This window comes from Narcine bancroftii, chromosome 1 (genome assembly GCF_036971445.1).
Source record: "Narcine bancroftii isolate sNarBan1 chromosome 1, sNarBan1.hap1, whole genome shotgun sequence".
Lineage (NCBI taxonomy): Eukaryota > Metazoa > Chordata > Chondrichthyes > Torpediniformes > Narcinidae > Narcine > Narcine bancroftii.
Window position 1 is genome coordinate 191,654,172 of NC_091469.1, and position 25,945 is coordinate 191,680,116.

General features: G+C 41.1%; 1 protein-coding gene across 3 annotated transcripts in view; it reads left to right on the forward strand.

Annotated features, from left to right (window-relative positions):
• The window catches only part of psmd5 (proteasome 26S subunit, non-ATPase 5), a 62,052-nt gene that overhangs the window by 28,494 nt on the left and 7,613 nt on the right, over positions 1–25,945 (forward strand). For 2 of the 3 annotated variants that reach the window (XM_069885863.1, XM_069885868.1), the window contains one exon: positions 1,816–2,378. The exons of the other annotated variant lie outside the window; for it this stretch is intronic. In XM_069885863.1, coding sequence (XP_069741964.1) covers positions 1,816–2,073 — 258 coding nt within the window. In that variant the 3' untranslated portion in view covers positions 2,074–2,378. Of the gene's footprint in view, positions 1–1,815; positions 2,379–25,945 lie in introns of those variants that run through there. 3 annotated transcript variants of the gene reach the window in all.

Sequence of the window (25,945 nt, forward strand, 5' to 3'; positions counted from 1 at the left end):
CAAATCACGTATGCCCTGCTAACCCTGGCATACAGACTGTTGGGAAAGCAAACTAGGTCAGTTCATAGGGAGATCTGGTCAAGGCCTGGAAGGGTGGGGTGCCATTGCAGTGCTACAAGACTGCTTTGAGTACACAGACTGGAGTTGTTTCAGGGAGGCGGCCACCTACAACTGTCATGTAAACCAGAGGAGAACACCAGCTCATTGACTGGCTACATCAGCAAGTGCATTGAGGATGTCACTGAGATCAAATGCTTCACAACAAGGGCTAAACAGAAACCATGGTTGGTTGCAGAGGTCCGGGCCTTTCGCAGAGCTTGAGATGCTGTCTTCAGGATAGGGGATAGGATAGCATTAAGAACAGCCAGGGCTGAACTCTCCCATGCAATTCGGAAGGCAAAGTTCAGATATGCACAGAAGATCCGCAGAGAGGTGTGTGACACTGGCGACATGAGGCAGATGTGGCAACGGATCAAGTCAACCTTTCGAATTGAGGACAATGACGCCTCCATTCTGGACAGACTTAACACCAATGCAAGGTTTGATGAGAAGTACAGGATGATGTCAAAGAAAGCTCTGTCCCCTTGATGAATGGGCCCCCTGCATAGCCGCGGCTGTGGTGAGGAGAACCCTATGCAAAGTGAACCCACACAAGGCGATATTTCCTCACTTGTCAGGAAGGCACAACAGTATCTGCACTTCCTGAGAAGACTGAACTGGGCAAAGCTACCGGCCACCATTACGTTGTCCTTCTACAGGAGCTCTCTCAAGAGCGTCCTGGCTGGCTGCATCCACAGGACCATAAGAGTATCAGAGAGGATCACTGGAGTCTCCCTCTCTCCACTCCCCACCCCCCAACCCAGATCAATGTAATCTACTGAGATTGTCTTAAGAAAGTGCACAAAATCATGGAGGACCCCTTCCACTCTGCACACAGCATCTTTCAGCTGCTCCTGTAGGGAAAGAGATACAGGAGTATCCGAGCCAGCACCACCAGGCTGAGGACAACTTCTTCCCACAGGCAGTGAGAATGCTGAATGACCAAAGAAACAGCTCACATTAACCATTTCTTTATTTATTTTTAATAAATTTAATACCTGACCTGCATGTGTATTATTTCTCTGTATGTGTTATGTCTGCTTGTTTTTGCACCGAGGACTGGAGAACGCTGTTTCAACGGGTTGTACAATCAGATGACAAATAAACTTGACTGTTTTTCCTTCATTTTTCTTACAAGTTGCTCCGATAATCAGTGAAACATAAAATAGGACTTGTGTGTCAGAATCAAAAGAAATGTTGAAGGAGGTAGTAAAAATATTTTTCATTTATTTTAATAAGAACAGAAAATGCTGGTATTTCATGAATTAGGCAGTATCAGAGGGAGATGTAGTTAACATTTGAGGTTGTTGAGCAATTTTGATGAGGATTCATTCACCTGAAGCACTGAACTCTGTTCCTCCACATGCAAACTGACTTGCTGAGATTTTTTTTAAATTTCAGACATGCAGCATTTACTATTTCCTTTTATTTTCCAATGCATTTTTGAAACTTGTTATCTGATTTCCACTGTCGAGTTGCTGAGGCCTTGAGTTGATATTATTTTAATTACTCAATGTTGAGCTGTAAATTACCACTTCTTTTTCACTCATTACTCTTTTACTCAGTTTTGTCCCTGCTAACCTGTAATCACACATTACCAATTAAATTATTCCTATTTATGAACATGCATTATTGAAATGAAAGGATTGCTTTTGTTCCAGTCATTAACACCTTTTTATTCTCCTGCATGATTTTTCTCCTATCTCCTAATTGCAGGCAATTGCTAGCCAGCCTTGGGGACAGAGACTAATGATTGGCACACCAGGATTTGTGGAATATATTGTCGACAGGTCAACTAAAGCTGACAAAAACTCAAAGGATGCCAAATTTGAACTAGTAAAGGCCCTTGTAAATTCCAAGTCCATTGCCGAAATCTTTGGAAACCAACATTATCTGCAACTCCGAGCATACCTGCAGGAAGGCCCTTACTTTGTGAAAGCAGTGGCAGTAGTAGCTGTGGAAGGTGGAGAGTAGCTGCCTGATTATGATTTTGAAGAATATTTCTTTAAATTGTCATTATTTTTATAAGAGATGTGTTGCACAAAGCTTTGTTTTGAACAGAAGCTTCAATTAAATGGGATTTTCAATCCCTGTAACCACCTTTTCCTCTTCCATTCCTTTGAACAAACAAGTGATAAGAACTTGGATAATATAAATGTCTGTTGTTATGAGAAGTTGACCCAGGGTTATATATTCTGTCATGGCATCCACATGACCTTGGTTTTCAGCTGTACATGTGTCTGTATATTTATTAAAATGAACTTTTGCAGTTGACAAAATGAGATTTGTGGTTTTTCACTTTGATGCTTTTGTTAGATTTTAGTCATCTGAGCTGTCAAAAATCCTAGAACTCCCTAAGCACCTACATTGCATGTTTTTTAAATTCATTTCAAGGGTGGCGCGGTTAGCGTAGCGATGCGCATTACTGACAGTTTCAGTGATCTGGACTGGGGTTTGAATCTACGCTGTTTTTATGGTTCTTCCTTTGTCTGTAGGGGCTCTGGTTTCCTCCCACCCTTCAAAAGGTACCAGGCATGTAGCTCAATTGGGTGTAATGGGCAGCAGGGTTCATAGGCCTAAAGGGCCTGTTCCTGTGCTGTATGTCTTAAATTTAAAAAATTTAAAATTCAATTTGAAAATTGACTATGAAATGCTTTCATATTAATCCACTTTATATGTTGGATCTGAGCCATTGTGCTAAAGTTATTGCAAAGTGGCTTCTTATAAGATGCATTAATGTGCACACCTCATCTGCTACTGATCTTGCAGACCACTTGCTGATAAAACCTTGAAGGGCTCAGGCCCAAAATGTTGGTTATATATCTTTACCTCCTATGGAGACCTGCTGTTCCTCCAGTATTTGTTTTTTTTCCACAATCACTGCATCTACAGACTTTCATGTTTCACAGTAAAATTGAGTATTGCTTTGGAGACTAAGAAAAGCTGCTTCAGATGGATTGAATGCTGCTGACAGCCAGTGATAGACAATTATTAATGAATTGAAATTTGCTCGTTATTTTGTTCAAGAACGATGAACTCTGTTCTTTGAAGGCAACAGCATTGGATTTTTTTTGCTGTGCCTGCTAGTCTTACGACATTGCCAACATTTGGCAGCCATTGATTAAACTATGCATGAAATAAACATGAAGATCTAGCAATGAACAGTTTTGCATGGTTTTCTTCTTAGCTTTTGGTGTCTTCTCCCAAAGATGGTTAGTGCCCTTTTGGTAATGCTTCAATGGAACTGACCTATTGTTCATGTTTAGCCTTGTTGCTTCAATTGGATCAGCTAAACAATGTGATGGATCCTTGACAAATTGTCTTATGTAAATTTAACCAGAGAATGAATCTTAGAATATTGTCTCTATTTATGGTTTTCCCCTTAAATCTTGGTAGATGTGCTTGGAATCATTCAAGTCTAGAAACAGACCCTTTGCTCCACTTTGTTCATCCATGCTAAACATCAAGTACTATCTTTATTAATCCCATTTACCAGCCTTCTATGCCCTGATAATTTAAGTACTCTTCAAAGTACTTAATATTATGATTGTACCCTCTGTATTTCTCAAAGACTTGCTGTTGGTAGATTAATTTAGAATGAAAAGTTTTTAGTCTTGAATGCTCATTCTAAAATGCGTATAAATGTCATTTTTATCCTTGCGAATTTTGTGTCCACTTTAATTTTCTTTCCATCCTCTGCTGACAAACCTGTGCCTTGCCTTTGAGGAATAGCTTTAAAGAAGGATCTTGCTTTCCTTGCATCACCTAACAGCTTCAGTGCTCTTCCAATACTGGGTCCTTGTCTTTAATTATTGACCCTTTGCTGACTGTGCTTTTAGTTGCATGGATGCTAAATTTTGGAAGGTCCAACCAAGTCAGAAACTGAAGGAAATTCATCATATCCTCAAGGTCTAAACAGTTTTTATAAATGCACCATTCAAAGTATCCTCTGTGAGTGCATCACAGCCTGGTACACGCCTTGCTCTGCCCAAGACCACAAGAAACTTCTGACGTGGCTCAGGCCATCAGACAGACCAACCACCCTTCAATTGATTCTGTCTGTACCTCCTGCTGTCTCCAGAAAGCTGACAGCATATTAAAAGAGATACCACACCATGATCATACTCTTCTCACGTTCCTTCCATAGGGCCGAAGATGCATGAGCTGGAAAACAAACCTCCAGATTCAAGGACCGTTATTTCCTGCTGTTAGATTCTTAAATTATTTGGTTTGGTTAAAAAATGTTCCACTTTGACTTTGTAACAGTACACCCTGCACTTCTGTTTTATTATACACTACCTACTGTACCCAAGACTGAGATGATTTGTTAGGACAGTATACAAAACAAAAGCTTATTACTATATCTATATCAATGACAATTTACATCATCCTTTAAGATGCTCCTTCAAATTTTTATTTGTTGATTACCACTCTATTTGTGATTGATTTTTTTTTAAACTGACTAAAGTTCCTGTGAAGCATCTTGGAACTGTGATAAATATCCTACATAATGTTTTCATGATTTTGTAAATGCCTTGGCAAGTCATCAGTGTTGTGACCATTAGAGAAGCAGTTGGAGTCAGATGGTATTTTCCCAAATAATATTTTGAATTTGGATATTGCTGGCAATATGGCCAGTGTGATATGACCTATCCATAGTTATTTTCTGTGAGTAATGCGTTCAGCTCTTTCTTCACTCCATTGCTGAGCTCATTTCCATCAAGACTCAAATACCTGAGAGATCGGCCAGGATTGGAAGACAAGGCTTCACACAGAGCTAGACCTCCTTCATCTCCTATTTCATTCCAGTCCAGGTCTACCTTATATAGGCTTCCATTAACACACAGCGCTTGTGCCAAGTATTTTGCCCCTTCATTCTGAAGAACATTTTCATCAAGGAGGACATGGGAAATGTGTGTACAGTCCTTCAAAACATTAAATAATTCCCTCCATCCAGTCAAATCTACAGCATTGTTCTGGGACAGTCCCAAATACTTGAGAGGGGTGTTCAGACTAAGAAATGAAGCCACACATTTCAGACCTTTGTTGGTTAGTTGATTTGAACCAATATCAAGTTCAGTTAGTTGCAGTCTCTTTCCTTGAATCTCGGGCTGCTCACCTTTTCGACTGCCAGTTCTGCTTTCCTCTGTATTCTCAGCCACGTGGAGGTCAATAAGTCCATTCATCAAAATGCTGATGCCGTCATCACCCAAATTGTTTCCATGTAATCTGGGGGGGGGGGGGGGGGAAAAGTGATAGTCATTATAGAATATAATTGATGTAACAGATTATGTATCCCAAACCTGGCAGCAATCTGCAACGGTAATCAACCTTATTACAAATGCAATTTTTTCATGTGTAATTTAATCTTTATTTGATGCGGAAATAATTAAAACTACAGATATATGAAGTGGAAACATTTAGCAGGTCAGGCACATGAAACGAGAAACTAGTTCAACCCTGATCAGAATTTTCTCTCCACAGATACAGTCTGGCCTGTTGTGTGCTTTTACCACTTCCTGTTCCTAATTTAAACAATGTGGTGCATGTCCAGTTAGAATGTGCATTGCAGCTACTGTGCTTTTATTGTCTAGTTCTCTGCCGTTTCCTATTTGCTGAAAAAACTATACTAGTGATTGCACATAGAAAATATATTTACACACTGACTTGCTTATTGATTTCCCATGGGATTGTGTTGAGTAAAATAGTTTTCAGATTTGTTCTTGCAATCTGCTAATCACAGCCTTTTAATGCATCCCAGTATCTCTTATTCCAAAATTGGAGATGGACGCGGGGGTTCTCGGCCATTTCTGTTAACCAGAGAGCAGATAAAATATACAACTTATCACATGGTGTAAATGGCTGTTGAATAAAAATACAAGAGGAGAAAAATAAAAAACCATCTAGATGCTGTAAATCTGAAATAAAAATAGAAAACGCCGGAAACACTCAGCAGATCAGTTAGCATCTGTGGAGAGAGAGATCACGAATGTTTCAGGTCTGGGACCATTCATTAGATCTCAGAAAGGGGAGAAAGGATGTTATCTTGGTGGAATTAGATGAGATAAAATGTGTAAAGACGTGGAGCAGGGTATGTTTGAAACAATTGGCTTGTTTCAGAGTTTAAATTTATGTCAAATGTTTTTTTTATTGTCTAGCAGTTTAGAACATCTTTTTTCAGTTAGCAATGTTGTTCCATCTGGTTGCTACTGGTTTGTATTTTCTACATGGTGGCTTCATGTGGTTTTGTGTCATGTGGCAGGTTTCAAACAAAATGATCAATAGATTTTTTTTGACTGAGAGTCATGCAAATTCTGATTATCAATGCCTCAATTTTTTAATTTTTCGATTCTGATGAGAAGTTAGGAACTAAAACATTTACTACTTATTCTCTGTGTTACATTTCCAGTTCAGAAGAGTACTTAGTTTGTGTTTCATTGGAAAATTATTTCATTTCTTATTCTTTACTCTGCAATGTGTTGATTATTTATAAAAATATCACAAATTAGTAGACCTCACATTTGTGAAGTAAATCGATCAGGTTGTCATACATATTTCAAATAATATACTACTTACAGCAGGCACTTGACTGAGGGCTTGGCTTTAAGAAGTTCCACCAGTAGCTCAGCGCTCTGTGGCCCAAGGTTATTGATATTAAGGTTAATTGTTTCCACTTCCGATTGGCTGTTTTTCACAAGGGCATTGATGAGCATTTTGAGCAGGTCATCAGTTAGCCCCGTGTTTCTCATAATCAACTCTCCCACTGAGTTGCAGGCCTTGAGCACAGTGATGACGTCCACAACCTTCAGGGGAATGATTGAATTGAACTGAATTGTGAAGCTTTCCAAGTGGCAGAGAATAACCCAACCCTTCAACATACTCCAGTTTCTAAAGTAGCAGTTAATTTGAAAACTCTTTTAGTTCATCTGCCTGGCTTCATAAATATTCTTCAACAGTATTAATGAAGCTAATTATATCAGTCTTAAGGGAGTAAATAATTGTTATTAAACCATATCTGTCACCAAGTTTCATAAGCAGAGGTAACCAAAAGTGTTCTCTAAACCTAGATAAGGGGTTTACAGAGGAAATTTGCTTGGTTGGTCAGCCAATGGGGAGGAGGAAGAAAGCAAAGAAAGGAGTGGAAGGTGTGAGAGATTGGTGCTGAAGGAGCACAGAACTCAGAGGCTAGATAGAAATTACAGATCTATATAAACCTTTGACAACTTCACGCACCTTGTGCCTCTCCCAGGGTGGGCAAGGTTGTAGCAGCTGTGTAGGAGGCTGCGCGGGTGCTCAGTGCGGTAATGCGATCCGCCACTGTCATTGCAGTGCATGGACTTACCTAAGGGCTGGCATGCTAGCTGTACTGAGTGCCGAGTGATGGCACGTTGATCAGCTGGGTCCCCTGCTGAAAGGCATGGGACATTAACAAGTCTCAATTTAAACCTGCTGGTCCCATGGACCAGCAGCTGTCCCTTAAGGTCCCACCTTGTCCCACGAAGCCCAGGACAGGCAGGGAATAAAAGCCGCTTGTAAAGCTTCAATAAATCAGTCTTTGGTTGACTAGTCTAGTGTGCGATTGGATTTTTTTCTCAGTAGCTCTACCGTAGTAGCCTCTACAAGGTGATAATTGCCTTGGTTGTCCACTCTCATAATACTTGTGACTCTTTAGAGCTTGAAGTCCATTTCAAAATAAAATTTGAGTAACACCATGGAACTGAAACACGAGTGTGAACACGCTGATTACATCTTTTAGTTACCATTCTCCAATTCTTGTTGTTTCACATGCTTTCAGCCTAATGTTTTATGCCATTCGCTCCATTGAGGCGTTGGTTTAAAAACTACTGAAGGAACTCCTGTTTATGTTTAACTAATTCTCATTTGTAAGAGAGAAAAATAAAGGGAAATTGAAAGTCTATCATGGTTTCCTTATTAGTGATATCTGGCCATAAAATTATTCTTCCCACAGTTTTCCAATGTGTCATTACAAGTACTAATGGGTGAGCCTTTGTTGACAAGTCTTGAAGCTTTTCTACATATATAATGCAATTTGTTTATTCAAGTAATTGTTGCTTACATCAACTAATGTACACCAGCAGAATAGGACACCATTGTGAATTTTTGGCACAATCCTGCCACTTCATCTTACCTCTAGATATTAACCAATTCAGCTTTGTGAAATAGGGAGATAGAGACAAAAATAGGACTGAATAGGTTTCTCATTTATGATTTAATATGTCAACTGAAAAAGAAAATGCAGTTAAGCAGGTCATTTTATAGTTGCGATGACTGCATGTTTACATTTATGGTTATGTCTACTCTATTTGTTTTATTCACAAATGAACAGTGGTGTATCTAGGGAAAATAGCGCCTTTGGCAAGCACTAAAATTGCCCCCCACCCTCAAGTAGTAGTAACACACACACACACCCACCCACCAAGGAAAACCAATATGATACCTGCCACTCCTTGACTCAGTGCTGGCATAGCTCTATGCTACTAGTATTTGGGACACTAATTAAATGCTTCCAACCCTTTAACAGTGCACATCTTACCAAGAATTTCACCAGTGCTGTTCCATGGTTCTAGGCCTGGAGTGAATCAAGGTGGTCCCAAGATGGCAAAAAGGGCAATTTGAGCACACGTGGTTCCCTTTATAGTGCTGGAGGGCTGGGCTGGGTCAAGTCTAGGGGACCAATGGCTTGGTGCTTAACAGCAAGGTTAAGCCAATTACAACAGCCAATGGCCCAAGGCCAAATGGGCTAGGGAGTCCAGCTCAACTAATTTACAGGGGACCAGTAGCTAAGCTGATAACAAAGGCCAATGGCCCAACGCCAAGTACAAAGGAATTTAAATTGGCCAACGGCAAGGTGTGCAGTAATGGGTGGGTCCGGGCCAAACCTTGATTGGCAGGTGGTGACTTCCAACCAGTTAGTGGGCAGTATTGTATCAAGGCAGCCATGACCCTTCACAATACTGTGGTGAAATGGTAATTCAGATTATAGTATATTACCATTTTCACACACCAACGTGCTTTTAATTCATGTTTTAAAGATGATGCACAGTGGCATAATAAATTTTCCAATGAAACAAGAGAGTTGATAGCAAGCATTGGAAAGAGTAGTGCATTGAATTTCAAGGGGGTGTGGTGGAAAAAGGACCTCTGTGAATTTCAAGTGAGTACAACTAATAGGGCTGTGGTTTAGTTCCAAGGGTAACAGCTCAATTAGTCAAGGAAATGTGAACGGGGTCCTCAAAAAGTCATTTCTCAACCATATGCCAAATAATTAGCGGTTTGCAGAGTTCTATGGTAGCTCTTGTGAACAGCAAGTGAATAAAGTCACATAGGAGATTGCAGATGCTGTAATCTATATGGAAATACAATTTACTGGATGAACTCAGTGGGTCAAGCATCAGTCAGAGGAAAATAATTGTCGACATCAAGCTGAAAGTCTATTTAGACTCCAGCCTTAACACTGAAAGATCTTGCACTCTTTCAATGGGTAAACTATTTTACAAGGAGCCTAAATTTAAAAAAAAAAGCCAAACACAAAAAGTTATTGGAAGTCAGTCCTTGGCTTTACTTTTTCTTTGAAATTGGTTTTTAATTTGGTTTTTTTATATATTGCTTTTAGTTTCTTTTATTTCTCGAAATTCCATTATATGAGCATTATTTTAAAAGTTTTACTTTTAGCAAACTTTCCACCATTTTAAATTGAAAAGTGTGTCAAAGATAGTGACACACAGCGTGATCCTGGTGCGGTCGGGCTTCGTCAGGAGTTGGATGGGGGGGACAACGGACAGCCGGGGCGAGGATCAGCAGGTGTGGCGAGGACAGTCGTACCCCCTCTTCAAGTGATGATCAGGGCACATTCCCTGGCTGCCATACCCTATATACCCTATGTGAATAAACTTGCATTTATATCGAATCCATTCCATCCTTTGGTTGTGAGGAGCTTTGGGACATTATAAGAATTGCTTTTCAACTTTGTGGCAGAATCTGATTGTGGAACTTGGAGAAGCAATCTACAAAATCCCCACCCTCCTAGTCCCACTGACCATCACTCGGTCCATACCCCTCCAGTCCTCTCCTATCCATGTAACTATACAGTCTTTCCTTAAATGTAACCAATGATCCCGCCTCGACCATGTCTGTTGGAAGCTCATTCCACATCCCCATCACCCTTTACGTAAAGAAATTTCCCCTCATGTTCCCCTTATAATTTTCCCCCTTCAATCTTAAACCATGCCCTCTAGTTTGAATCTCCCCCACTCTTAATTGAAAAAGCCTATCCACGTTTACTCTGTCTGTCCCTTTTAAAATCTTAAACACCTCTATCAAGTCCCCTCTCAATCTTCTACGCTCCAGAGAAAAAGGCCCCAGTCTGCACAACCTTTCCCTGTAACTCAAACCTTGAAATCCTGTCAACATTCTCGTGAACCTTCTCTGCACTCTCTATTTTGTTTATATCTTTCTTATAATTTGGTGACCAAAACTGTACACAGTACTCCAAATTTGGCCTCACCAATGCCTTGTACAATTTCATCATGACCTCCCTACTCTTGAATTCAATACTCTGATTTATGAAGGCCAACATTCCAAATGCCTTCTTCACCACATCATCTACCTGAGTATCAGCCTTGAGGGTACTATTTACCACAACTCCTAAATCCCTTTGTTGCTCTGCACATCTCAATAGCCTACCATTTAATGCATATGACCTATTTAGATTTGCCTTTCCAAAATGTAACACCTCACACTTAATCTGTATTAAATTCCATCAGCCATTTCTCAGACCACACCTCCAGCCTTCCTAAATCACCTTTTAATCTATGCTAATCTTCCTCACTGTCCACAACACCACCAATCTTTGTATCATCCACAAACTTGCTTATCCAATTCTCCACCCCTACTTCCAGATTGTTAATATATATAACAAACAATAGTGGACCGAGGACCGAACCCTGAGGAACTCCACTAGTCACCGGCCTCCAATTGGACAAACAATTTTCTACCACTACTCTCTGACACCTCCCATCCAACCATTGCTGAATCCATTTCACTACCTCCTCATTTATCCACAGTCTCCCTTGGCCCCTGAAAGAATTCTTGAAAAGATTACATTGTTACACAGAGCTTGTACTGCAACCTCTTTTTTTAACCAGATATGCATGAAAACCCTTGATCAACCTGATCTATCAGGAACCCATTATGACAAAATATTTAGCAGTGACTTGGGCCCCTATTACTGGATTTACCATTGTCACACCCATTAAAGGTCACAGTAGTGTGTTAATTTGGTCCCATTAAGTTTTTGCTCAAACATCACAACATTCACAAAAATGGCCTATTCTATACTAAAGCATTTCCAGTAGAGGCTCTACTTGCCTGTTTTCTCAATGTATCAACTGCCTGTTGACTTTGCATGCTGCCAGTTAACATAGTCTTATTATCATTTTCTGGCACCAGTTTATCCAGGAGCTGCTCAGTTGCCATGTTTTCCTCTTCACTCCTGTGTGTTCCTAGTTTGGTGACAACATGGCCATTTTTGGGAACGATGTTGCAATGTATGGGCAACTGGTCCTTCCTGGCTGGGTCACTATTGTGATTTAAGTATGCAGGTGAATGGAATTTGGGCATGTAGTCTGTTAAAGTCTGTTTGTCTTCAGTCACCTGTGTTTTGGATAAGCTGCACGTATTTCCAAAAGTTTCTGATGACACCTGGACAGGGTTCTGTTCATCTCTTTCACGATTGGAGACATTTTCCATGGGGAACTCTTCACTTTCCACCACAGCAATCCTGTTTGCTGGAAAGCTGTCACAGAACCCATTTGCATGAAAGTTTGCTGCATTGTATGTGCTCGTTTCTGGGTGATACCCCTCATTTTGAGCAAGACCATGTTTCATATGACTGTGATCTTTTGTTCTGGTTTGTAGTACTGAGTCACTGCTTCCTGCTTCCCCATTGGCCTTCCTTTCAGCCAATGAAGTAGCAGTATTATGCTCGGCGCCCTTAATTTTTATCTGTTCATTGGCCTGATATTGCCCAAATTCCACTGCTTCCTCCTCTGCAAAAATTATAGACACAGAAATAGTTAAACTGACAGTAATACTAACTCAAAATCAAATAAAAATCACGTCTGTCCAACTCTTGAGAGAAACTAGTTAACTGAAGTTGTCATAGACTTAAAAATATTTTACAAGTCAGTTCCTACTTAGATCTGACCATCCCATTATCCCCTCACCCTCCACCCACCTGCTTAAAGGCAACAGTTCAGGGTGTGGGATGGTTCTCAGCATGCCATCACTCATCCAGTAATAACAGCCAGCATCAACCTTGTGCCCTTAATACTGTAAAAAAAGAAGGGTGATTTCGGCCTCAGCCTCCTTGAGCCTGTCCCACCATTCAATCAGATGGTGGCTGATCTGACTGTCTTGAATGTCACATTCCCACTTACCCACATTAACTTTTAACTCTCTTCCTCATCAGCAATTTATTCCCAAAATATTCAATGGCTCTGCATCCAGTGCCCCTTGAGGAAGAGAACTTGAATGAGTCATGATACTCATCTCTGTCTTAAACATGCAATCCCTTATTTTAAAACTGCCCCCCTAGCTCTAGGTTCTCTCCACATGCACAGCAGGATCTGGGACGTATTTTATTATTCCCCTGGATAATACTGGGGAAGATCAGCAGGACCAGGCTCCACCATTTGATTTCATGAGGAGTCCAGCTGGGATATCAACTGACAGAATAAAACTTGCACTGGAAACCAACGGGGAAGTGAAGAAAAAAGTGACCAACTTTTGCTGTGCTTTCTATATTTGTTTCAGTACTGTACTAGTTAACAAATTAAATCTCATAAAATTAAATATATATAGACTAATGAGTCAATACTTCAATAATTCAAGCACATGTCGAAATGCTACACCACTGGACTTAAATCCATCCTCTCGTTCACCAGTGCAACGTATACTGTCTACAGGATACTCTGCAAAAACGCAGCCAGCTCATGTTGACAGCACTCCAGCTCCAAGACCCCATCACCAAATGGATAGATCTTACATAACAAAGTCAATTTTATATCTGCTGCATTTAAATTAAAAACAATTGACCACAATCTTGGATTCAGTGTAAGACATGAATTCTAAATAATCCTGGTTATGGTTTTGAGTGTGATAATTGGGTCAAATTGTATGGTTTATTTTTAAACTTTAAACAGTCGTGTTTTCCAAACCAACCATTTCCTGGGAAAATTGAAGTGCTGTGCTGTCCGAGCCTGACACTGATACCCAGTGTCTGATGACAGCATTCTGTCGCAAATGTCAGAAATTAAGCAACTACCACTGAAATCTTCCTTGTCATCAGAATCATCTGGTGAAAGTATTACACTATCTTCCCATTTAAATTGTTTTTGGGAAAGTTTAAATAATTCAATCCCGCCATAAGACACCACAATATTGTCTCAACTTTTAAACTCACATATTGAACAAAGAATATTACAGCACAGTACAGGTCCTTCAGCCCTTGATGTTGTGCCAACCAACCTGTGTAAACCTACTCCATAACAATCTAATTTTTCCCTACCTCATACACATAACTCTTTTCCTTGCATTGATGTGCCTGTCTAAGAGTCTATTGCCCCAGCCTCCACCACCATCCCTGGCAATGCATTCCAGGCACCCGCCACTCTGAATAAAAAAAAATTACTGCTGACATCTCCCCTAAACTTTCCTCCACTCACTTTAAACCAATGTTCTCTAATATCTGTAATTGAATATATCTTAGCAAACTTCCAAAATCTCATTGACAAAGGACGGTGGTAAGGGTCTGAAAGGAGTCTTTAGCATTAATGTCCAGATATTGTGATGTGGACAGGCTTGAGCGACCAGCTGGCCTTTTCCTGTGACTTTCACATTCATGGTAAAACTTACTTGTACCTTGCTTCCTTCCTTGTGCAAGGGTTTTCTCTACCTTCTCACTCTCCTTCCGGACTTCACTTCCGCTGGCCTCACTGGTGTCACTGAGCTCTGGCTCAGACCGGACGGTCTCAGCATGTTTGAGGGCTGATACCAGCTTCTCTCGAACCCATGCAAACAATTCTGCTTTAGAAACATCAATGGGTTTTGCTGCAAAACAAAAATAATCCCAGAAGTATTGTAGTTAGAGAGGTGGTGTGAAACAGTTATGTGCCATCTTCTCTTTTCTCTCTCAGGTTTGGGCAATGTAGTTAGGGAGTGAATTCTACACTGGTTTATTGTGCTGGCAGCTCTGCTTATAAAGGGCTCAGAAGCCCATCTCTGACGTCATCAAGCCCCCCCACCCCCACCCCCGACTGGTGGCATTATGATCCGCTTCCTGGGATTGGTTATTTAGTTCTCTCAGGGGAGCGGCCAATAAGTGAGCCCCTCTCATCCCTTGGAGTGGCTGTTTCCATAGCTCCACCCGATTGGCTGCCGCTGGCCAGCCCATCAGAGTGGAGTGCTGCAGGTGCGTGCTGTTGAGTCAGGCGCCGACTTTGAAGCACGTAGCCTGCTTGGCCGGCTGTAGGCCTCAGGCTCACGAGTCGCCACTTCGGACATGGCACGTTCGGCGGCCCACACACGACCCCTGCCCAGAATCAGCACTTGGCAAGGCCTTGTGCTTGGGAAGCCTGCCCCTTTGGCGTGAGGGTGGGTCATGGATTAGGATTGGTTGTTTAGTGCTGCCCAGGGAACGGCCACTTATTGAACCCTCTTATCCCTGGGTGTGGCTGTTCCCCTAGCACCCCCTGATTGGCTGCCACTGGCCAGCCATCTGAGTGGGGTACTGCAGCCGCGTGCTGCTGAGTCGGGCGCCGACTTCAAAGCACGTGGCTTATCTTGTCTGGCTGTGTAGGCCGCGGGTTCCCGGTGTTGGGTCGTCGCTTCAGGCGTGGTGCGTTCGGCGGCCCTCTACAGTGTGTGTATTTTTATGTTTCAAATTGAAATCAGTATGAGTTAATGATTTAATTGAAGAAAAGCAATTATTCAGTTATGTCTGCTATGTCCTGTTCCTGATCGGAGAACAGGAATAGCAGACGTAACCGGATAAATATGGTGTCCACAGCACGTCAAAATAGCATAACATCCTACTTTACAGAACGTATCATGGGTGTTCAGCATCGCATGACTGTATAGAAAGATTTACTCTGCCTCTACTTCCTCCATTCCGACCCAGAGAATGTTTGGATACTATAGAACTAAATACTTTACCAAAAGAGAGGCATTGGTGCAAAATAGTGAGAGGATTGAGAGGTTTTCCAATCAGGTCAGAGTTCTAAAGATCAGATTGATACGTGAAGTCTGAGATTTTTAAGACTAATATTTTTGACTGAGAAAAGATTGTTCAAGCATGTGGTTATTGATATAGTCACCAATAAATCCAGCCATGAATTCAGAAAAAAAGTCATCATGTTGAAGTGTCGAAGCAATAGTTGAGGAAAATATCAGATATGGATTTCAAGGGAACTGGGATGTACATATGAGAAGGATGGACTAGAAGTCCTCACAGTGAAATTCAGAATGAAGTAGATTTATTGATATAGATGAAATACTTGTCCTGCAAATGTATTGTTTGTCTGTATGTGAGTTATGTCTGGTTGTGTGTCTGCATGTTTTGCACCAAGGACTGGAGAACGCTGTTTCATCGGGTTGTACTTATGAAAATGAGATGACAATAAACTTGACGACTTGCAGAACACAAACATTGGCACTGACCAATGAGAGCAGCTTGTTTATATCCTGTTGTCCTTTAGATGCCCTTACACTATTTGAACTGCTCTTGTCTCTACCTTTTGGTTCTCAACCTTTTTCTTTCCACTCACATACCTCTTTAAGTAATCCCTATGCCATCAGTGCTCTGTGATTAGTAAGGGATTGTTTAAGGTGGGATGTGAGTGGGAATGGAAAGTTGAGAATTACTGCTCTAGACCCAATTGTTACTGAAATATTTTGTTTGAGAAAAATTGTCATTGGCCCATTTCCTTTGGAGTTATGAAAACGTGCACATAACAAGTCAATTAAGTACAATTAAAACAGTGGTTTTCAAACTTTTTCTTTCCACCCACATCCCACCTTAAGCAATCCCTTACTAATCACAGAGCACCTATGGCATAGGGAATACTTAAAGTGGGATGTGAGTGGAAAGAAAAAGGTTAAGAACAACTGCTCTAAATCCTGTTCTTTGACTTTGTAACTCTATAAATCCTGCAAAAAATTAAGTGCTGACTTCAGATCCTTTTAAGTTTGATAATTTCAATTCATGCCATGATGAAGGATCAAGTCCTTTATTAATCAGAGCATTAGCCAGATTGCTAACAATTTGGCACTCATTATCTCCTTCAAGTTGCTCACCTTTACCAAAATGGATTCCACTGTTGTTGCCTTTGGGATGCTTCGGACTTTCTTTTCCAAGTTTCTGTATATATTTGTTGTGGCTGCCTTTTGTACCTGCCTCCATGTGTTCTTCACTCAGGTCCCCACCAGAAATATTACCTTGTTTCAAATCTCCAGGTTCTTTGTTGTTCAAAATCTCAGACATAATGTTGCTCTCAACTTTTGTTTTTGAGTTGTGTGCCTGCATGCCATCCTTGACCGGTCTCTCTGAATCTTCCATGGTCATTGTTCCTCCTTTCTTACTGTTCAGATCTCTCAAGAATCCTGATGACACTGACGGGTTGTTTTCTGCAAATCCACAAGTAATGTATGCTGAATATAGTTGGTTCCAACAGGGAAGTCATTGGGGGTGTTTCTACTGAGCTGGGAAAAGCGCGGTGATGCGAGGTAATGCGAGGTGAAGCGCGGTGACACCTCGAATCAGGCTGCACTGTAAACACATCCGGTTGTGGCCGATATGCGGCGATTCGAGGTGCTCCAGCGTCCTACTTTTGAGGTGGTCGATGCGGGGTGATGCGAGGGACGACCTCGCAGTGGAAACACCACGGGTGACTAACCGGAAATCGCGATTTTTCACCCATGGTTTTCAATTGCTCATCGGACTTCCTGGTCACCTTGCATCGCCCTGCATCACCTCGCATTCCTCGCATCGCCATGCATCACCGCGTATTCAATCGCTCGGTAGAAACAGTTCAGGTAGTCCAAAAATGCGCGGTGATGCGAGCGACAAATAATCGCGGTGATTCGAGGTGATGCAGTGTGATGCGAGGTGTCCTTAGTATAAACGCAGCTATTAATAAGTGAGGTCAACCCATTCGTATGGGATAAGTGAGAAAAACCAAAATGGTGGTGCTTTCTCTCCCACAGTCCCATAATCAAAGACATTATAGGTCTACACATCAGACAACTCCTCATTCTGATCATAGTCAAGTGAATATTAGGAGAATGGGTAAAGACATGTCAGATGAAATAAATGTTGAAAATTGTATGGTCATGCGCTTTGGTAGAAGAAATAGATGAGCAGACAATTATTTAGATGGTAATTCAAAATTTTGAGGTGCAAAGGCACTTGGGAGTCCTTGTCCAGGATATCCCAAAGATTAACCTCCAGGTTGAGTCATTTGTGATATTGGTATTCATTTCTAGAGCAAAAGCATATAAGAACAGAGATGTTATTAAGCACTGGCGAGGCCTCACTTGGAGTACTGTGTACAGTTTTGGGCACTTTATTTGAGGCAAGATATACAGGTGTTGGAGAAGGTTCAGAGAAGATTTAATGGAATGATACCAGGAATGAAAGGTTTACTATACAAAGAACAATTGTTGGCTCTTGGACTGTCATCATTGCAGCACAGAAAGATGAGGGGGTGGGGGGGGAATCTCATAGAGGAATTTTATATGCTGAAAGGCCTGGACAAGGTAGATGTGCCAAGGATGTTTCCTATGCTAGGATGAGAGAAAATTTTCAGGATAAAAGGGCATCAATTTAAAACAGAGATGTGGAAATATTTCTTTAGTCAATTAGACAAGGCTTCAAAGGTTATGGGGAGAAAGCCAGGGAGTGGGGCTTAGTAGGAGGCTGGATCAGCTCATGATTAGAATAGCAGAGCAGACTTGATGGGCTAATGGACCTACTTCTGCTCTTGTATCTAGTGATCTTGCAAATATTTTACAAAAAATTGCTATCAATAGTTAAGGACTATGGTGACTGAATCATTAATGGACACTCCCCTTTAGGCACATCCATTGACTAGCTTATATAAATTAAGGGTTGTAATAATTGTCTGAGCCTCTGCTAGTTGTTAAGGGTCAGGCTGCCAGTGATGTTCTACTCATCCAGGTCCAAACTTGTAGTTGAGTACCATTCAGAATTCAGACTATCTAACTATATGTTGAAAGTCAGGATCACACTAGGTGTCAAAGATCACTCAGACCAAGGTACACCATGGCACGTCACTCCTGATAAGACCTGACTGGGTGTCTACACTCAGGTTGTCTATCTCGTTATGTGTGTCTCACCCATTAATGACTGTAAAGACCATTTAAACCATCCAGACCCAGGTTGACTCTCCTAACCTACAATAGCCAACAAGGCCCATTCACTTTGTTCAGGCCCTCGTGTGAAGAATGGTAACTTTCCATAGGAATCATTGTGGAATCATCCAAAGAAAAAAATCTGAGGGAAGATGGAGGAAAACTTCAGCCTAATAATAAATACTGCATGGATGTCAATAAATGGTTACAATTTTATCATCAGGGATATATTTTGAGAGTGGCATCCTTCAAATATTTTAAGAAGGTCACATAATCAAGTCAATTGACCTATTGCAGGGAATACTGATGTTGTGCCATTGTTCTGAACGAGGTCTACATTCATGTTTTGGTTCAGGAGATATTAAAACAATCTGCATTATTGTTGTCACCCGGTGTTGCAAAAGCACAGCAGAATACTGTCCCTTCCCTCAAATTGTTGCTGTGGCTTCTGTGTACAACGAATGAACCATATAACACTCACTCCTCACCTTCTACCACTGCTTCTCTCTGCTTTACAGAGACAGTATCTTGGTCTGCCAGGTGATTTACTTCCTTCCATTTTCTCCCTCTGTCCCATGTCTTCTTGCTTACACCTTCTTCCACATGTCCTGTGAACCTTGCACTGTTTATCTCAATTTCCTTCCTTGCTTCCCGCCTCTTTATCCTCCTCTTTTTCTTCTTCTTCACTGTGCTGCCTTTCCTGCAGGCACTACTATCTCCACTTTCTCGATCACTGCTTTCCTCACCAGCAAGTAAAGTACCTCTTTTCCAAAGTCTTCTTTGATTCTCATACAGCTTCCTCCTGGTATGTTCGTCATTACTGGAAGAATCCTGGTTAATCAGCTGGTGACTGTGCCCAGTATGATCCATTCTTTCAGCTCTTTTATGTGTCCTTCTCATCAAAATGTTTCTTCGAAGTGTCCTACATCCACTGTCAGAACTTAAGTATTGTGATGTATTGCTTGTATTCAAAGTCTCACCCAACAGGTATCCACTCCTAACCTTTTTGTTTTGCTGTCCTACATCACAAGACTGGATTGATTTCCTCCTGCCCTCTCCAAAAGAGGCTGGAGTGTCCATGAAATTTAGGACATTGTGGTTAGTTTTGCCGGAGGTTGTCTTAGTCATGGCTGTCTTCCTCTCTCCCACATTGCTCCTGAATAAACCAGATTTAGATATTGCCGGCACAGAACTTGTCATCATTCCTGGATGATGGGGATGAAGGGGTGAATAATACACAACTTTTTAAATGGAAGTATTTCATATGAGTATTGACATGATAAATACCATTAATTTTTCCTGCATTGCATTTTAATACTACATATCTATAACAAAGATTTCACGGCCATTTGGACTGAACAAGTAGTCGTCTTCTGGAGCTGACAGTTTCTTTTTGAGTTTTTGTAATAACAAAAGTAAAATCCACAAACAGCAGAAGCAGGTCCAGTTCACAGATGCTGGTTCTCAACAGCTGAAGTGAACACTTAAAACAGCTTTTGAATAGATTCAAAACCTTGGCCTAGCCTTCATTTTCTTTGAACTCATTTGAGATTTAATTCACTAATTTACTGCGATCCTTTGAGATTAAAATATTCAACTGACTTTAATTTGCTTGTCTGTAACAAATTGCCACTTTGGGAAAAAGGGTTGGGTTGAGGCAGATATGGAGGAACACTGGAAGGATTAGGTGTGTTGTGGTTCTTGACCTTAGAAGAGCTATGACAGGATTAACACCCCCAGATTATTCGAGGTTAAGTGCTCAAATTTCCGGAATGGGGCCTAAACCTTTGAGTTACCTACTCAAAAGCGGAAGCTGCTGAGACATAGCTAAGGCAATTTCCATTGTCATTCCAAGCAGCGAATGAACAGCAGTCCCTAAAACCACCAAAAGCACTACCTGTTCCCACCACATCTAATTAAACCCCATTAAAATGCCTTCTATATTTCCCAACATCCTTCCTTTCCTTTTATGGACTCTTATATCCCAAAGTTAGTATAATCACTTTCTCACTTAGCCTCACCTTCCTTCCAATTGTTTTCACTCTGGTCATTCTGCTCGTTGAGTTTTGGTCATTCACTTTATCATATTATTCAAAAACAAGATAGAAAATCCTGATCACTATAATTCTCTGCCCTCTGCGTACTTCCCAGCTTATCTGTTGTAATTATTTTTATTGGTTCGTGTAAAGCTGATCAGAAATCCTAAGGTGCTTGCCTTTCTCCAGCCTGTCATCTTCACAGCAGAGATGTGTTTTTTTCCAAGGTTGTGTAACTTCTGTCGTTTGCTTTTTCTTGTGCATATGATACTGCTGGGCCATCAGACACCTGCTTAATGTGGAAGGTACACGTGAGGATCAACTTTGTCCAGTGTTCCTGGTGAGACTCTAAATACAATCAAAAATAAATGTATCGCTGCTGAATGGAGTGTATGGAAGAATCATGATTTCCAAGTTATTTCGGGAAAAAGATGCATTTTGAACATCTTTGGTCTAATGACTTTACACACTAAACCCACATGAAGCTATTCTTGAAGTGAGGAAAGAAATCAATAGTGATATAGATGAAAGCAACTGCAGATAATGAAACCTGAAGCAAAAAAATGTTACTGGTGGAACACAGAGGTAAACAAATAAAAAATCATCGGATGCTGTGGTCTAGTGCAGTGCACAAAAGTGCTGGAGAAACTCAGCAGGTCATGTAAAAGAAAGTCATGTTTCAAGTTACTCTTTACTTCCTATGGATGTTGAGTGACCTGCTGAGTTTCTCCTAGACTTTTCTGTACTCTACTGGAGAAACATAAAAGCTACAGGTGCTGGAATCTTGAGCGGACAAAATAATCAGCAGGTCAGACAGCATCCGTGGATAGAAATGTTCAGTCAACTTTTTGGACTCTTTATCAACATTAGAAGGAAGGGGATAAAATGACCTATCTTTCCCCTTTATATTAATTAAATTCAATTTTAATTTAGAGATACAGCACAGTATCAGGCCCTTCCGATCTACAAGCCCTCTCTGCCCAATTGCACCCATGTGACCTGGAGAAAACCAATGCAGTCATAGCGAGAATGTACAAACTCCTTCCATGGAGCAGATGATTTGAACTCGGGTCTATTACGTTGTTAATGTCAGGATATTTATTGTGCATAAAATGTGGCCTGATCCCTCAGGCCTGAGGTCCCTCTAGTCAAACTCCAATAATCCAGCTTTTATTGGGTAGAAATCCTGCTATTCCAATGTCTGGCACATGAATTTTTGAGTGAAATGAGTGCTGAGGATGCAGAAGGCAAGTGTGGCCAGAGCCAGAGATCCGGAGTGTGGTCAGGGCCAGGACTCAAGCTGCGGGCTGAATGTGTGACTGCATTCGGAGTGGGATCAGGAAGGTGGGAGTGTCTGTGGATGGGGGTGGAGTCTTCTACATTTCACATTCCCTTTAAACTCGCTGGAAAATTAGACTACATGGTAACCTGTAAAAAAAAATAAATAAAAGTATGATTGGGTATTAATGGGAGTAATATCTAATAGTTCAGTAAATCGACTATGGTCTTAATGAAGGGTACTGACCATTCTTTTTCTCCCACTGATGCTGGTCAACCCTCTACATCAGCCATTCTCAAAAGGGTTCATACCACCTCCCCCGAGGGCTACAGCACATTTAAGGGAGGCCACAGACTAAAATCATAAAATATTTTTAAAAATTATTTATAAATAATAAAAATAATAAAATGTAGTCGACAGGAAAGAAGTATGGAAATAACCAACTAATCGACTAATCATAGGGAAGGGGGCCCATAAGCTTTGAGCAGAGTCCAAAGGGGTCAGAGCCAAAACAAAGTTGAGAATATCTACTCTACATTCCTCCCGTAGATTGTTTTATGCTCCAAATTCCAGCATCTGCAGTCTTTCCTGTGTCATTCGAAAATCTGCCAATCTGACATTACAGAAGTCCCAAGGGCCAGAGAGTTACTGTCCTTGTCTGGCCTTTCACCAGATAGAATGTTGGAGGAAACTGGAACACCTGGAGGAAACCCATGCAGTCATAGCGAGAACGTACAAACTCCTTCCATGCAGCAGATGATTTGAACTCGGGTCTATTACGTTGTTAAATGTCAGGATATTTATTGTGCATAAAATGTGGTCTGATCCCTCAGGCCTGAGGTCCCTCTAGTCAAACTGCCTTGGATATTGTTGCTGAAATCATTTCAATAAATCTAGTGATTGGTGGGCAGGCATTAGAAAAATGTATCAGCATCATGTACCCAACTCAGACAAGGGGCCTGGTCAAATCTACATTACGTGCCCTCTGAAGTTCCGGATGCTGTGAATTCAATCGGGTCACCACCTTCTCATAGGGGATTTTGGTGGAACTTGATATGGAGGAAAGAATACTCAAAAAAGACAATGAGGGTAAAGGCTTGGAGATTACCCACTACCCTGTAAGTGCGAATGAGCCATTTACAGTAGGTTCAGGTGTTGAGGGAAAGTCAGGGGCCCAAGTCAAATGTTTCCTGACTTTACATAGACATTTACATTTTAAATTTAAATTAACTTTAAATTTAGACAAACAAATTTAAATGGAGACATACAGCATGATAACAGGCCCTTTCAGACTATGAGCCTGAGCCTCCCAATTACAGCCATTTGACCAACAACCTGGAGGAAACCCACACAGACATTGGGAGAACATACAAACTCCTTACAGACAACACTGGATTCTCACCCCGGTCACTGACAGTGTAACAGTATTGTACTAACTGCTACATTAATACTGCCACCCATGTGGACACATTCAGCTCAAAACATTAATGATCCATCTCTCTATAAAACCCCACAAGTCAAATATCCTGTACAAGTGTTTGAAGCCACCAAAATAATCAACCACATTCTGTTTTATCTTAGCAATTTCATAGTCCTTGGATCAACGTATGCACTGGAGCAGTAATGATTACTAATGCACTGCCTGAAAGGGTGTTGTGATTTTGGAAAGGAAAAGGTTAAGGATGAGAAATGGAAACAAAAAGAAAGAAAGCTGGAGGACTAGGGTGAGATCGATGCATCTTTCATAATTGCTGGCATAGCAATGATGGGCCAAGATTTCTTCTGTGATCCCACCTGTGGCAGGGTATTCCTCCTCGAACGCCAATCAGTCGGAAGCAACCTTGTTTCCCCTGCTGGAAGCCAGAACGATACTTGTGCTCACAGCACCAGCTGATGCGGGCAGCTACCATCCCATTGACATAGATCGTAGCGCTGAACGGAAAACCAAAGTGTCGTCTTGAAATAAATTGGAATTGTTCTAGGACACAGAATGAACAGTGATAAATTTGTAGGTTCTTTTACATTTATACTTATTCAAGTATGGAACAATGTTGGAGCATATAACCAAATATCCAGATCACCTCTCAATGACGGTGAAAGTAACAAGCATAAGATCATAGAAAATAGAACCAGGAGAAGGCCATTCAACCCTTCGAGACTGCTCCACTTTTCCATACAATTACAGCAGATCATCCAATTTTGACCATGTTCCTGCTTTCTAACCCCAACCCTTGATCCCTTTAGCCAATATGGCCACATCCAATTCCTTTTTGAATCTTGCTGATGAATTGGCCTCAAAAAACATTCTGTGGTAGGGAGTTCCACAAGTTTACAAGTCTGAGTGAAAAAACTTTTTCCATCTCACTCCCCTTTATCCTTCGACTGTGACCCCTTGTTCTGGACTTCCCCAACATCAAGAACATTCTTCCTGCAGTCCTGTCTAGCCCTGTCAGAATTTTATGTTTCTATGAGGTCCCCTATTTTTTGCTAAATTCCAATGTGTAACCCTATCCAGGCTTCCTTCGTACATCAGTCTTGCTATACCAGGAGTCAGCCTAGTGATGTTTCACTGCACTCATCATTGCTTCCCTCATACCTACACTGCAATCCAATAATCTGTGCTGTAAGCAGGCACATTTGCACATAATTATTTGGTAGACAATTGAGCTTGGTTCAATAATTCTGACTACACTGTACCTCTCCCAAGTAGACTCATGCACAGTCAAAGTAATTGGCTCTTAACAATGAATGTATAACAGTGATCAAGAGCATAATTTGGAGGAAATGTTACATCAGTGAATGTAGCCTTGCACAGAGTTGCCAGTAAAAGGAACTGAGTGGTATCAAAGGCACAACATACCTCTATAAGTGAGATGTCCTTTGTACACACAAATATTCTCTGCTCCACAGATTTGCTGAAACACCTTCAGTTCATCCTGATGAGGGTTATTCTGAGTGGACATCTTTGACCCTCTCCCAAGATATTGCATGGTAATGTGTACGTTGGAACGGTTGGGGGCTCGCAAGACCTTCCACGTATGTTGCAGGGCATGGCATACATGAACCTAAGAAAATCATATTCCGAGTTACTCTGGTTCAATGTTTTACCAGAATGAGAGTATCTACTTGGCTTTCTGTATATATACATGGCTGGATGGCATTCCAATGTCACGCTCGCCTCTTGGTTTGGGCTGACTCAACTGAAGCTGATCTGGGAATGGATCCTCAGAACTCCTGGTTTGGGAAAGGAAAACTGAGCCAGTGACCAGAGTCTTTAGCACATCAATGGACTTGGAAATGTTTTGAAATCAAAGCATAATAAATGATCATAATCCAACCACTGATACCCTCATTACATTTCACCCAGACTCCTCATCTTCACGATGTGTGAAATTCACTATTTGTTCATTCTTGATGGAAACTCCTTGGAAAATGACAATACAATATTTTCTCTCCAATACACAAGCAGCCTATGAGATTAGGACTATTTATTTGGGGCAGATGCCAGAGAAAGGATTGATATTGATCACCAGGGTCGGATTAAACTAATGCGGGGCCTGTAGCATACATTATAAAAGGGCCCTAAATTTTAAAAAAATATACATAAATTTTAAAACACAAAAACCTTGAGCTGGACATTCATTTATCCTCCATTTAGGGGGGTAGGGCATGGACACTCATACAGGAAATTCGACCTAAACCACATTCACATCATTTGTAATGCATCTTCCAAGTATAGCCTTTGTAATAGACCTCTTTCTTTTTAATTGTGCCATGATCACGGTATCTACTCTTCACTAATATCTCTCAGCACACTCAGGAAATTGTAGTTTCATCTTTTCATTATAAAGGTACAGATCATAATTACAATGTTACAGATTGCACAATTGCAGGAAATATTGTATACATTTTGTAACCACTTGGCAATTACAGCGTCTCCTCCAGCCCTCCCATTAACAGAAACTAATGCCTCATGGGGTGGATGCTTCAGGACCTTTTATTTAAAAACTATCAATTTGGCCAACTGCCATAGGTACTCTGCTTAAGCGATTACTTAAGGTGGTGCGTGAGTAGAAAACAT